Source organism: Chlorocebus sabaeus, chromosome 13 (assembly GCF_047675955.1).
Source record: "Chlorocebus sabaeus isolate Y175 chromosome 13, mChlSab1.0.hap1, whole genome shotgun sequence".
NCBI lineage: Eukaryota > Metazoa > Chordata > Mammalia > Primates > Cercopithecidae > Chlorocebus > Chlorocebus sabaeus.
Window position 1 is genome coordinate 53548192 of NC_132916.1, and position 12303 is coordinate 53560494.

Below are 12303 nucleotides of genomic sequence, written 5' to 3' on the forward strand. Positions count from 1 at the left end.
GGCAGCCATGATAAGTTTTTTGTAGCATAGGCCACAACATTTAGCTATGTTCAACAGAAATAGATGTCTAAAGCACACATTTCTTCCTAAAAGAATGAAAACTGGTTCTTGGGGAACAAAAATATCATTGATTTTATGTAAAGGCAAACATTCACATGGTGCATCTGTACATAAAATATATCTGGAGTATTAAAGCTTCATGGTGGGGATGATTATGAAAAAATGTCTATATAGGTTCTGTAGGGACATGATAATAAAAAATAGATTAAGTAGACTGAAAACACTAGTCTAAAGTGAAGTGGCATGTTTTAATATCATAATATGTGAGAATATAAAAGTATTTATGTGTGGATTATTTACAATGGAAAAATGAATATTATCTATTGGGGGAACCTGCCCCCAATATTTCAACGTAGGTTCTTTCTATTTTCCCTAAGTGTTGACTGGTCTGAGAAATAAAGAGAAAGAATACAAAGAGAGGAATTTTATAGCTGGGCCTCTGGGGGTAACATCACATATCGGTAGGGCTGTGATGCCCACCTGAGCCACAAAACCAGCAAGTTTTTATTAAGGATTTCAAAAGGGGAAGGGGTGTACGAACAGGGAGTAGTTCACAAAGATCACATGCTTCAAAAGGCAAAAGGGAGAACAAAGATCACGTGCTTCTGAGGAAACGGCACAGACAAAAGCAAAGATCACAATGCAAATGGCAAAATTAGAACTACTGATATGGATCTATGTTTAGCTGTGCATGTATTGTCTTGATAAACATCTTAAACAACAGAAAACAGGATTTGAGAGCAGAGAACGGTCTGACCTCAAATTTACCAGGGTGGGGTTTCTTCCCCACTCTAATAAGCCTGCGGGTACTACAGGAGATCAGGGTATATTTCGGTATTTCAGTCCTTATCTCAACCGCATAAAACAGACACTCCCAGAGCAGCCTTTATAGACCTCCCCCAAGGAATGCATTCCTTTCCCAAGGTCTTAATTATTAATATTCCTTGCAAGGAAAAGAATTTAGCGATATCTTCCCTATTTGCACGTCCATTTATAGGCTCTGCAAGAAGGACAATATAGCTGTATTCTGCCTGACCCCGCAGGCAGTCAGACCTTATAGTTGTCTTCCCTTGTTCCCTGAAAATTGCTGTTATTCCTTCCTTTTTCAAGGTGCACTGATTTCATATTGTTCAAACACACATGTTTTACAATCAATTTGTACAGTTTAACACAATAGTGGTCCTGAGGTGACATACCTTCTCAGCTTACGAAGATAACAGGATTAAGAGATTAAAGTAAGACAGGCATAAGAAATTATAAAAGTATTAATTTTGGGAACTGATATGTGTCCATATTAAAATGAAATCTTCACAATTTGTGTTCCTCTGCTCCGGCTCCAGCTGGTCCCTGAGTTCAGGATCCCTGACTTCCTGTAACAATTATCAGTTCATATTTCATTTTATTAATATAATTGATTACAATAATGGCATAGAAATAGCAAAAGTTGAATATTTGGTTTTAAGAAAATATGGTGATATAAGCGAATGAATATTAATCTCTAGAGTGGAAGTCTGTAGCATTCTAGAAATTACCCTGTTTTATAGGCTTTAGTGTGAAAGTTATCATTAACTATGCAAAATGAAAAGAATCACTAATGGACTCTATACAAATAAAGTGTTAAAATGAATTTATTGGATCAATAGGAGTTTCCCAGTAGGAATGCTGAGAGATTTAATACATTAGACTCCATTTTGTTTAGATTAACAGTTAAAACAACTTTAAATTTTTTTATTAAATTATGTTTTTGCAACCATTGAAGTACAAACAAAAAAAGAAAAAATTAGTTATATGTTAATAACTTTTTAAAATTCATCAGTACAAATAAGTTATAGAATTATAAAGGAACATAGAAATCTCATGATGATTAAAATAACATTCAATCTGGAAGGTACAAGACTTTTACCATATCATTTGATATTTAGGGTCATTATATTCCCATCTGTGCTTTAGGGACTGAATTGGATGATGGTAATAAGGTATAATATATGGTCTGTGCCAATCTTATAAATGGCAAGAAAAGAATAAAATTATGCTTTTACTGTTTGTATTTATTTGTCTATTTATTTATTTCAATAAATGCCCTTTAGTAGATATTTTTACATCTGGAGACATTCTTACATCTGGAAGAGGACAGCATGGCAGTACCTTATTTTAATCTTATGAAAATCTTGGGATACATCTTTTTTGCTCAACCCTATGGTTTTTCTGCCTTATTTTTTTCTTCAGGGGCATAGTGGACTCTGGTGATGAATTTGGTGTCAGATCCAGAATATGTTGTCTGTATGCCTCTTACAACAGTGATTTTCTTCCACCTTGTGATATACTTATCTGAAATGAGCCTCATCAGAAAGTACATAGGGAAGCTATCGTGACTCTATTTCTCCAGGTAGAAACTGTGCTAAGGGAACTATAGCAAAAAAGAAAATTCCTACTTCCTTTACTATAATCCTCTTGAGGGCATTTTTATATTCCCTCTGATATCTCATATGTCTTGTATATAGTAGTTCAGCTATAAGGTGATGAACGAATAATATAAAGAATAAAGCAACAATAAGAAATAATGTACAGAGCATTTATTCATAATTTGATATTGATATTGATATTGATAACAGAGGAAGTGAAATTATTCAAAGAGCTCAATCATAAAGCTAATGGCTCACTTGCAAGCTAGGAATCAAAAAAAAATGTAAGTCCTAGAATATTCATATCAAGAAGATCTTCCAAGAATAAGCCAGGAATGCAATTAGGAGCTGACTCATGGATGACAATGGTTGATGAGTCACGAAGAAATTTTGGAAAAGCAATGATGTCCCTGGAGACACATAGAAAGAATTGGAACTAGACTGTCAAGATCATGTATATTAACAAGCTAGTAGAAGGCAGGAAACTTTGGTCTCTGTGAAGATGTGCACAAAAGTCCCGGGACATGGTACTTCTGTGTTTGAATTGTGCTACTCTAAATTATATAAAATATACACTCTAGTGTAGTAAAGAAAGATTTCTTTAAGCCAATGTCTTACATTTTATAGACATTTTACCTGCTACTGCCAACTTAAGTGACTCAAGTATAGTTCTGTTGATTTATCTCCTAATGAACAACCGCTAATGACTTACCAATTCCTAAGGAATATCTCTTAGGATGGGCTTTCTGAGGGCAGGGCCCTGGATCTCAAGTACCAAGTGAAGTTCTAGCATATAGGAAGTATTAAATGCAAGACTGAGTATCCCTTATCCAAAATGCTTGAGGCCAGAAATGTTTCAGATTTTGGATTTTTTCAGATTTTGGAATATTTGCAGAATACATACTGGCTGATCATTCCTAATCAGAAAATCCAAAAGCTGACATGCTCCAATGAGCATTCCTTTTGAGCATCATATAGGTGCCCCTAAAGTTTCAAATTTCGAAACATTTCAGATTTGGGTTCTGATTAGGGATGCTCAACCTGCACATTTGTCTTGAAAAATAAATAATGAATGAACCTCCAACTTTTAAAATGAATTCTTGTTCCCAATGTCTTTGCTAACATGGGTCTCTCATTCTGTCTATGTCCACAAGTTGAATTTTTAAACCATGCTTCAAGGATTGGGTCAAACTCCACTCCTGTCATAAAGCTTCCTTAAGCCTTATAGCAGAAATTAGTGCTTCCTCTATGTGCCCATAATTTAATTCATTTCTCAGATGCACTTACCATATTCCACCCTGCATTATAGTTGATTGTGAGTATATCTTTTTACCCAACTAGATATTGGTTTTTAAGGACAAAGACCTTGACTTATTTATCTTCAGAGTGCCTAGAATTCCTACCCTAATATGTTGCTTCAGGTTATTAAATAAAATTGAATATGAAATTATTTAATCATATTTTTTCAAGGTCATTTTACTAGGCTAAAATGGAACTAAGGAAAATGTAGCTAGTGTCTGCAAATTTCTCATTGTTGAACTTAGTCTGAATCTCAGAATAGTGGCATTATAAGCTTTCAAATTAGAGTAAATGAAAAGTAGATTAGACCAAGCGCGTAAGAACACAGTGTACAGAACAGCTGTACTGTGTCCTCAACGGAATAAACTAAATCATAATTACAGATATGTTTCATCTTTCTTGCCTTTATACTCTTTTGAAGATGCTCTCAACTTTAGTGCTTTGGGGATTTATTTGTCACTATAAGTCTGAAATTAGTTTGATTAGTTTTGCTGATATCTATCATTTCAAAATGTCTGAAATCTGCCTTAAAAAGTAAGCTGGCAAAAATCTTATGGCAGTGCTTAGTAAGGTTCCCACATAGAAGTGGCTGAGTTTGGAAATGAGTCATAATAATTCAGTATCAAAAAGTTAATTTAAGACAAATTATTCTCTTGGATATAAGGAGGACCGCTTTCTTTATTCTTAAAATTTTCTCCTTATTTCTTCATGCTATTTTTCTCTTCTCCTCTGATTTTCCTTATATGTTCTCAGATTTTATCATCCCTATCTTCTGCTCAATCTGGGTTTGTTTAAAGATGTTTTTATTAAGCTCGTACTCTGTGTATAGCACTTTGCTATGCATGAAAAACATGACAGCCAAGAGATTTATTTGAACTTAGTAAATTTGATGAAGCTAATGCTCAATGCTGTACCAGGAACCATGTTATTTTCTCAGACTATAAAGATAAGAAAGACGGAGTTTCTACCTCTGAATAGATTATGGTAGATAGCTAGAGAGAACAATCTTTGAACAATGCTTTTTTGTGGTTGTGATAGGGTAATGTATAAAGGGCTATGAAAACTACATTGAGAGAGAAGTTAGTTGTCCAAGGGAATTTATTAAAAAGCCCCAGAACTGATAATAAGGGAATTCAAGGAAGAGGGGAAATGTAGAGAAAATATGTATGTAGGGAATATTACAAATCTGTTTCCTGGAAAGCAGGATGCCTTCATTTAGAAGTATTAGTCAAGATTAACTGCTCTTTAAATTGAGAGATTACATCCTTCCCTGTTTATCATTATAGGGTCAGCTTTCACTGGCCTGAGTCCACATTTTAGGCTCAACTGTATACAAATAATTTTTCAGTGTACTGAAAGTAGGATTAATGAAATCAGTCTGGAGAGCAGTCACAGAATGAGAATAGCTCTTTCCCATAGTATCACTATGTGACTAACTGATTGTTCTGATGTGTTACAGAAAACACTGTAAACAGTTAACCGGGAGAAAACTTTGCTACCTTTCTACTTTATCTAATCTTTACCCCAGTTTCTCTACCTGTCAAGTTCCTATGCTTGCCTCAAATGTACATATTTTTAATCTGAAATGTGAAAAGTATTTATAACTGGTGTGATATCAATGTTCTATTATACATCCATGTATTAATGTCTTTAATTTTACCATAAAATTAAATGAAGTACCTCAATAAGAGAACAGTGAACCTAACTGGCCCCATTTTAGTCTAATTCATTCCTGCACAGGTATTTATCATGACATTTACTCTACACTCAACCTACATGAAGATCAAAATAGTCACTTTTACGAGAGTAGATTTGCATCCAGTAATCTTTCTCACCCGTGTAATTAGAAAGGATATGGCTTAATATAGAGCTTTCGAGCAGGTTTTTTAAAATATCATTATACTTTAAATATAGTTGAGAGGGTAAAATGAAGAAGGTACAGTTAATATTTTATACAGACATGGACACAGATCATAATGTTGAAGGATACCTCTGTTGCTGATACATCCCTTTATTTTCAGGAGAATGTTGAAGGAGGAGACTGTAGTCGTTGCAAATCCGGCTTCTTCAATTTGCAAGAGGATAATTGGAAAGGCTGCGATGAGTGTTTCTGTTCAGGTGTTTCAAACAGATGTCAGAGTTCCTACTGGACCTATGGCAAAGTAAGCAAGCACCATTTGGTTCTGTTTGCTGCCCCATCAGCCTTCTTTGTTGCTTTCATTGTGGTTCCTTTGTAAGAAATTTTTACATACTTTTTTCTGATAGTGAACTTCTACATGAAGTTACATGAAGAAGTAATGGAATTTTCTTCAAATGCTATTCTGTATTTTTGCTCAAAGCCTTTGAGGTTGTATTTGTAATATTGTGTAGACTGGAATTTCTTAGAATAGGTAGACATTGTCTTTTTAGTGTTCATGATTACTCTATGAAACAGTAATGCAATTAAGGTTTCAATTCCAAGAGTGCATGATTTAAGAGAGAAAACAGGACATTGTGATATGAATTATAGTTTCCATTTACTGGTATGTTTGCATACAAGTTGAGAAAAACTCTTTATCATCTATATACATAATACATATTATCCACCAACCCTTTAGTTACTATTTGATGTTGCCTAGGCTCTTTCATTATTAAAAGGGGACATTAAATATAGACAATACCTTCATTCTGAGTTGGCTTGAAAAACTATTAAACTATTTAATAGCAACTGAAATTTTCTTTCTTTCTTTTTTTTTTTTTTTTTTTTTTTTTTTGAGATGGAGTCTTGCTCTATTGCCCAGGCTGGAGTGCAGTGGCGCAATCTCGGCTCACTGCAAGCTCTAGTTCCCGGGTTCACACCATTCTCCTGCCTCAGCCTCCCAAGAAGCTGGGACTACAGGCACCCACCACCACGCCCGGCTAATTTTTTGTATGTTTTAGTAGAGACGGGGTTTCACCACGTTAGCCAGGATGGTCTCGATCTCCTGACCTTGTGATCCACCTGCCTCGGCCTCCCAAAGTACTGGGATTACAGGTGTGAGCCACCGTGCCTGGCCTAAAAATTTTCTTTGTTTAACATGAATGTCTTTACTTTTCTGACTTCACTGCCTACACTACTTACTGCCTTTTCAACTCTGTGCAGACAGCATGTTGTCTCCCTATACAGAAGAGTGTCAGAGGAAAATGGGACTTTCTGGGAATTTTACACAGCCTATGTGGCTGGACTTAAAAGTGCAGAATGGTAGGAAATGGGCTGGAGAGAGAGAGAAGTCTAGAGAGGGGAATGAGAAGCTAGAACTTATAGGGTTGAATACGCTAAGAATTTGAGATACTTTACTTGGAGTGTCATTGAAGAATTTTAAGCTAAGGACTGACATTATCAGAGTTGTGTTTTATAAAGACTGCTATTTAGATAAACTATTTCCTAAACACTTCTTCCTTTCAACTTTAATCAGCGGACTAATCCTGAACAGAGCTATCAAATATTTTCTCTGCCTGCGGTGCTTTTAAGTCAAATCTCATATTATGAAATATTATCTATACTTTATCAACTATATCGCTTTCAGAGCAGACTTCAAAGAATCAAACACAGATGGACATCTAGTCTAACCCTCATTTTGTTTATGAAGTCCCACCCCACCCTCCAGACTACTCCACTGACAGATCAAAGTTTCATAGCCAGCCAAGGGGCAGAGCTGGTACTCAAGCTTTGATCATCAGATGCTAGAGACACAGAATCCCACTCAACTGTCTTAGAATGCCTCAAGGGTGACGTTAGAAAGGGAAGAAGAGCAAGGAATATATTACTTATTGTCCAGTAAGTCAACAGGTTGTACCTGGCTTCTATTTCTCATTTAACCAAAGAAATCTCAGTGATTTCACAGCTTTGGGATAAGCAGAGTCAAATAATCTATGAAGATATTTTTTAAAATATTTCATCCACATAGTCACCCTTAGCATTCTGCTTCCCATCACCCACAACATGAAGCAGCTCATGCATGTCTAGTAGGTTCCTGATAGCTTGTACCCTAAGCCCTTAGTAATCAGTGTTTTGTCCTGACTGGGTAGGATGCTTTAAATTAGACATGTAGCTGTGGGCCTGAACTTGGCTGGAGCATAAAGACGTAAAAACAAATCATTGTGCATTCCCTGATTCCTCCTTTAAGGTTCCTTCCATTTCTGGGTCAGGGATCTAGGCTGTGGGTCCCCACAGAACTTCTGACCCTGTTTGAAGGAATACATACAGTATTGCGAGGTGTTGTCATAGTAACAGGCCGGTGGGTTCAAATATCCTTAAGCCTCAAAGTAGAAATTTTTCTAAAAGCAACAAGAAATTACTAGTGGAGTAAGAAATATGGAACTGAAAGTCCAACTGTATCTTATAACCATTGTATGACTTTGAGTGAGTTTCTATTTTTAAGAAAGTGGTATTTGGAACCACAATTTTTTAAAAAGCATAAGTTCAATGAAAACAGATTATTATAGAATACCTTGGAAACTCCTAGAAACATCGAGAAAAAAAAATAAACAATGGAAACCTACGTGAGTACATATGTCTAATGATATCCATAATGCTCATGTTTTTTTTAAATGTTTGTAGTTTTGTGGTTTTTTTTTTTTTTTTTTTTTTTTTTTTAATTTCCAAAAGTAGACATGACCAGGAACATGAAAGAAAATGAAGCTTAGAGATATTTTTTTAAATTAATGATGATGTGTGTTTTCTCTAAGATACAAGATATGAGTGGCTGGTATCTGACTGACCTTTCTGGCCGCATTCGAGTGGCTCCCCAGCAGGACGACTCGGACTCACCTCAGCAGATCAGCATCAGTAACGCGGAGGCCCGGCAAGCCCTGCCGCACAGCTACTACTGGAGCGCACCGGCTCCCTATCTGGGAAACAAAGTAAGTCCACGCTTAATTCCCGCTATTCTGCTTTAACTGACTGATCGTGAGAATGGGTTTTAGTTGATAATTCTTTTAGAGAAAGACAAAATTAAATACACACTGGATTGGATTGCCAGAACCAGCTAAATCACATTGAGTTGGGCGTTTCTTCCATGTTGCACAAGACCTTAACGAGCCACGGCATCCCTAATATGCAACTTTGTATAGTTGATGTTCTATGTAAACTTTTTGAATGGGCAAATAAATTAATGAAGCCTCTAGGGTATTTTGTAAAGCAAATTACAGCTATTGGAAGAAACTGTTGTGCTTATGTGAAAAGAACTGTTTTCTGGAGTTGTTTATGGTGGGATACTTACTGAAGGTTTTCTCATCTGTTTCCATTCCATTACAAAACTGATACTCAAGAGATTTACTTTTCCTTCTACCTGATATGAATGTTAATTGGAAAAGGAATGTATTACATAACTAATTAAATGCTTGCCATGAGGCTTATGTAAACAACATATTTCCTGGAGCTCAGACAGAAACTACCCTAAAAGTGCCAGATTGGAAGCACATGTTTGTTTTAAAGCCCACACATACGTAAAAACATACACAGATAAACAAATGTAGCAGCCTCAGACATACAGGCTTATTTTTTTCTGTTGTGGATTATGTCTATCTAGATAGATATCCTGGGGTTTAGAATTTTAGTTTATCTTGCCTAATACTTCGTTGGAAATAAAATTTGGCGACTTCTCTATAAACGTGAATACTTGCTTGTTGTGTGAAAGTTAATACCTTCTCAGCTGATAGTTAAAATACCTGATCACACCAGAAGCTGTGATGGGAAAATCCCTTCGTGAATTGATGCTGTTTAAGCCTAGTTTACACCTAACGAAATATAGCATTATTTATGAAGAAATTGTCATTGATTAAGCAAATAAAAGTGTGTTTATAGTCAGTGGTTTTCTTGCATGGCATGTGAGTATTGAAATAGAAAAACTTAGTATCTCATATGCTACTCAGTGAATGGGAACTTGTGGTGTTGGCTGGTTGAAACATTTTTAACTTATGGCCGTTTTCTTATTTTTAGCAGACCTCTAAATGCTATTACAAAAAGTATGTAAATGTCTAAAACACATTTTCAATGAACATGTATTCTAAGAGACAGCGTATGTTGCATAAAATTCAATAGCTGTAATAAAAATCAAATTAAACTTCTATTTGCAAGGCCCTTTACAGCAAGAAGTCATTTTATCCTATTCTATTTAGGAAACTCTAGTATTCCCAAAAAGAACAAAATAGCATGTAGGACTTGAATTTCCACTGCTTAAAATTGCCAAAAAAATATAAAAATGTACTGTCAATTAAAAAAAAAAAAAAAAAAAACTACTCTGAAGAGTTCCAAGAAGAGCCTTAGGTCAAAATTGGATGAATTTCAAAGGTCTTATTTCTTATATGATGGCAACACTTATTTAAAGTAGCTTATAATAGAAATATTCTTTACCAGATTTTCCATCCTTTCTTCTTTGGTCATATGCATTTTTTTTCTGTTGGCTGACAATCAAACTGACAGAAGGAAAGCAAGCAAATGGAATATTCGATAGAATCAGAACAAAGAATTTGGACATCCCATTAGTAGTTGTTGGTTCCCGAAGATAACTTCCCTTATCCTGGTTGAAAAGTTTCTTTCTTATAACCCACAATGAAGCTCTTCATATTCCCCTACCAATCATTTTCACATCAAAACGCTGTTCTTGCCTGTGCTGCCGTTTCCATTCGGTGCACAAAATAACAGTAACAGGGTGTACAAATTGTTTGAATACGGAGGACATTTTTAATGTAACGTGAAGCCCTTGGTGGTTTACTGTCAGGCATCTCAGTATGAATGAAACAATTTGCCTTAATAACTGAACCATATAAATTTTTGATACTACAATAATACTGCAAGCTCTCAGAAATTACCACAGTACATCTTAACTGTCATGTCACATCACGTAAATTATAGTCATGATGACATGCTTAGCTTGGTTGATTTAATATCTTGCTAAGGAAATGGAAAATTGTAGGGCCTTGTCGGTAAATTCAATAAATCCACTTTTCTAAATAGCTGAAACTAAATTCTTTTTCTTTTTTTTTTTTTTTTTAAAACGGAGTCTCGCTCTGTCGCTCAGGCTGGAGTGCAGTGGCAAGATCTCGGTTCCCTGCAAGCTCCGCCTCCTGAGTTCACACTATTCTCCTGTCTCAGCCTCCCTAGTAGCTGGGACTACAGGTGCCCGCCACCACGCCCAGCTAATTATTTTTGTATTTTTAGTAGAGATGGGGTTTCACCATGTTAGCCAGGATGGTCTCGATCTCCTGACCTCGTGACCCACCTGCCTCGGCTTCCCAAAGTGCTGGAATTACAGGTATGAGCCACCACACCCAGCTGAGGCTGAATTCTTTACCAGTAATTGCTGTTCGAATCAGAACCATTGCCAGAATCTGACAGAAATAGCATATCAAGATACAAACGCATCTGCTTAAATGTTGAATTTTATTTACATCCATGACCGAGAGGCTATGGTACATAATCCTTCCTCTGCTTTTATAGTGTTATTTCCTAATTGGAAAAAATTATGAGATGCTATTAGCTTTTCCTAAATATTTACATACAGACTTTCAAACATTTTCCAAGTTGCTTGATTATAAGCCTTCTTCTAACAGAAGGGAGATATGATGTGCGTGTTCTCTTATAATGGAGATGCCACATGCCGTTATTCTTTTTTTTAGGAGCCTAATCCCAAATAATAAAAGTGTGCTGACATGGGACACACTTTTGCTCACATGGGTGTCTGCCTGGTTGTAATAAAACTCAGGAATACTAGCCAATTTAGCAAAGGAGTACCTTGCATCCTGTGAAACATTTTTCACATTTTTACTCTTTTGGAATAATGAAGTATAAGTAAGTGATTATAAGTACATGTGTGGATAATGGATGAGGCCTAGGAAAACTTAGCACGTTTTTATACTTTCTATTTTTGAAATTCTCACAATCTCAGCTAGGAATTATTCCTCAATTTTTTTCCCCTATGTACCAGTGAAGATTCGGCACAACTGGCAGAATAAAGTGTTAATTTTTCCCCGCCTCATTCTCAATAGTCAAAGAGAACTAAATCAGGCACCCACAGGGCTATCCCAGGTGCATTTCATTTTCAAAATGCTTGGCAAATGTTAATGCTTGGTTTTAGGGCATTTGTTTAAGCAACCAGGCAGCAGTGGAAAGAGCTAGAGGACAAAGAATCCTGCTGGTTTGCTGCAGGCTACAGCTATTCAGAAACAGTTTGGGAATTTCAGAGTTGGGATAATTTGCTGCCTTAGTAAACTAAGTGCTACTGGAACATTGTGACAGTCATTTACTTAAGGTTACCCTAGTGGTCTGAAATAGTTAATGCAGCTTCCAAAAGCAATTCTCTTTGCATCTGTAAGTTCTGAGAGAAGCTAGCTTGGCTTGTCTACTGTTCCTGTATTACCATTAAGGTTTGAAATTCTGTCTCTGAACATTATTAAATTAATCTTATATGATTTGTTCTTCACCCAAACATGCTTATTTTCTACAGCATTATGCTGTCTTTCTGTTTCTAGCTTAGAGAAGCCTTTAAATTTTTTCATGTAGTTGCCAAGAATACCTACAGCC

The 12303-nt window shown here is 36.0% G+C and overlaps 1 protein-coding gene across 2 annotated transcripts in view; it reads left to right on the forward strand.

Moving 5' to 3' along the window:
• Positions 1–12303, forward strand: part of LAMA2 (laminin subunit alpha 2) — a 621494-nt gene that overhangs the window by 291644 nt on the left and 317547 nt on the right. For both annotated transcript variants that reach the window (XM_073022454.1, XM_073022455.1), the window contains exons 11-12: positions 5783–5923; positions 8469–8642. In XM_073022454.1, coding sequence (XP_072878555.1) covers positions 5783–5923; positions 8469–8642 — 315 coding nt within the window. The remainder of the gene's footprint in view (positions 1–5782; positions 5924–8468; positions 8643–12303) is intronic.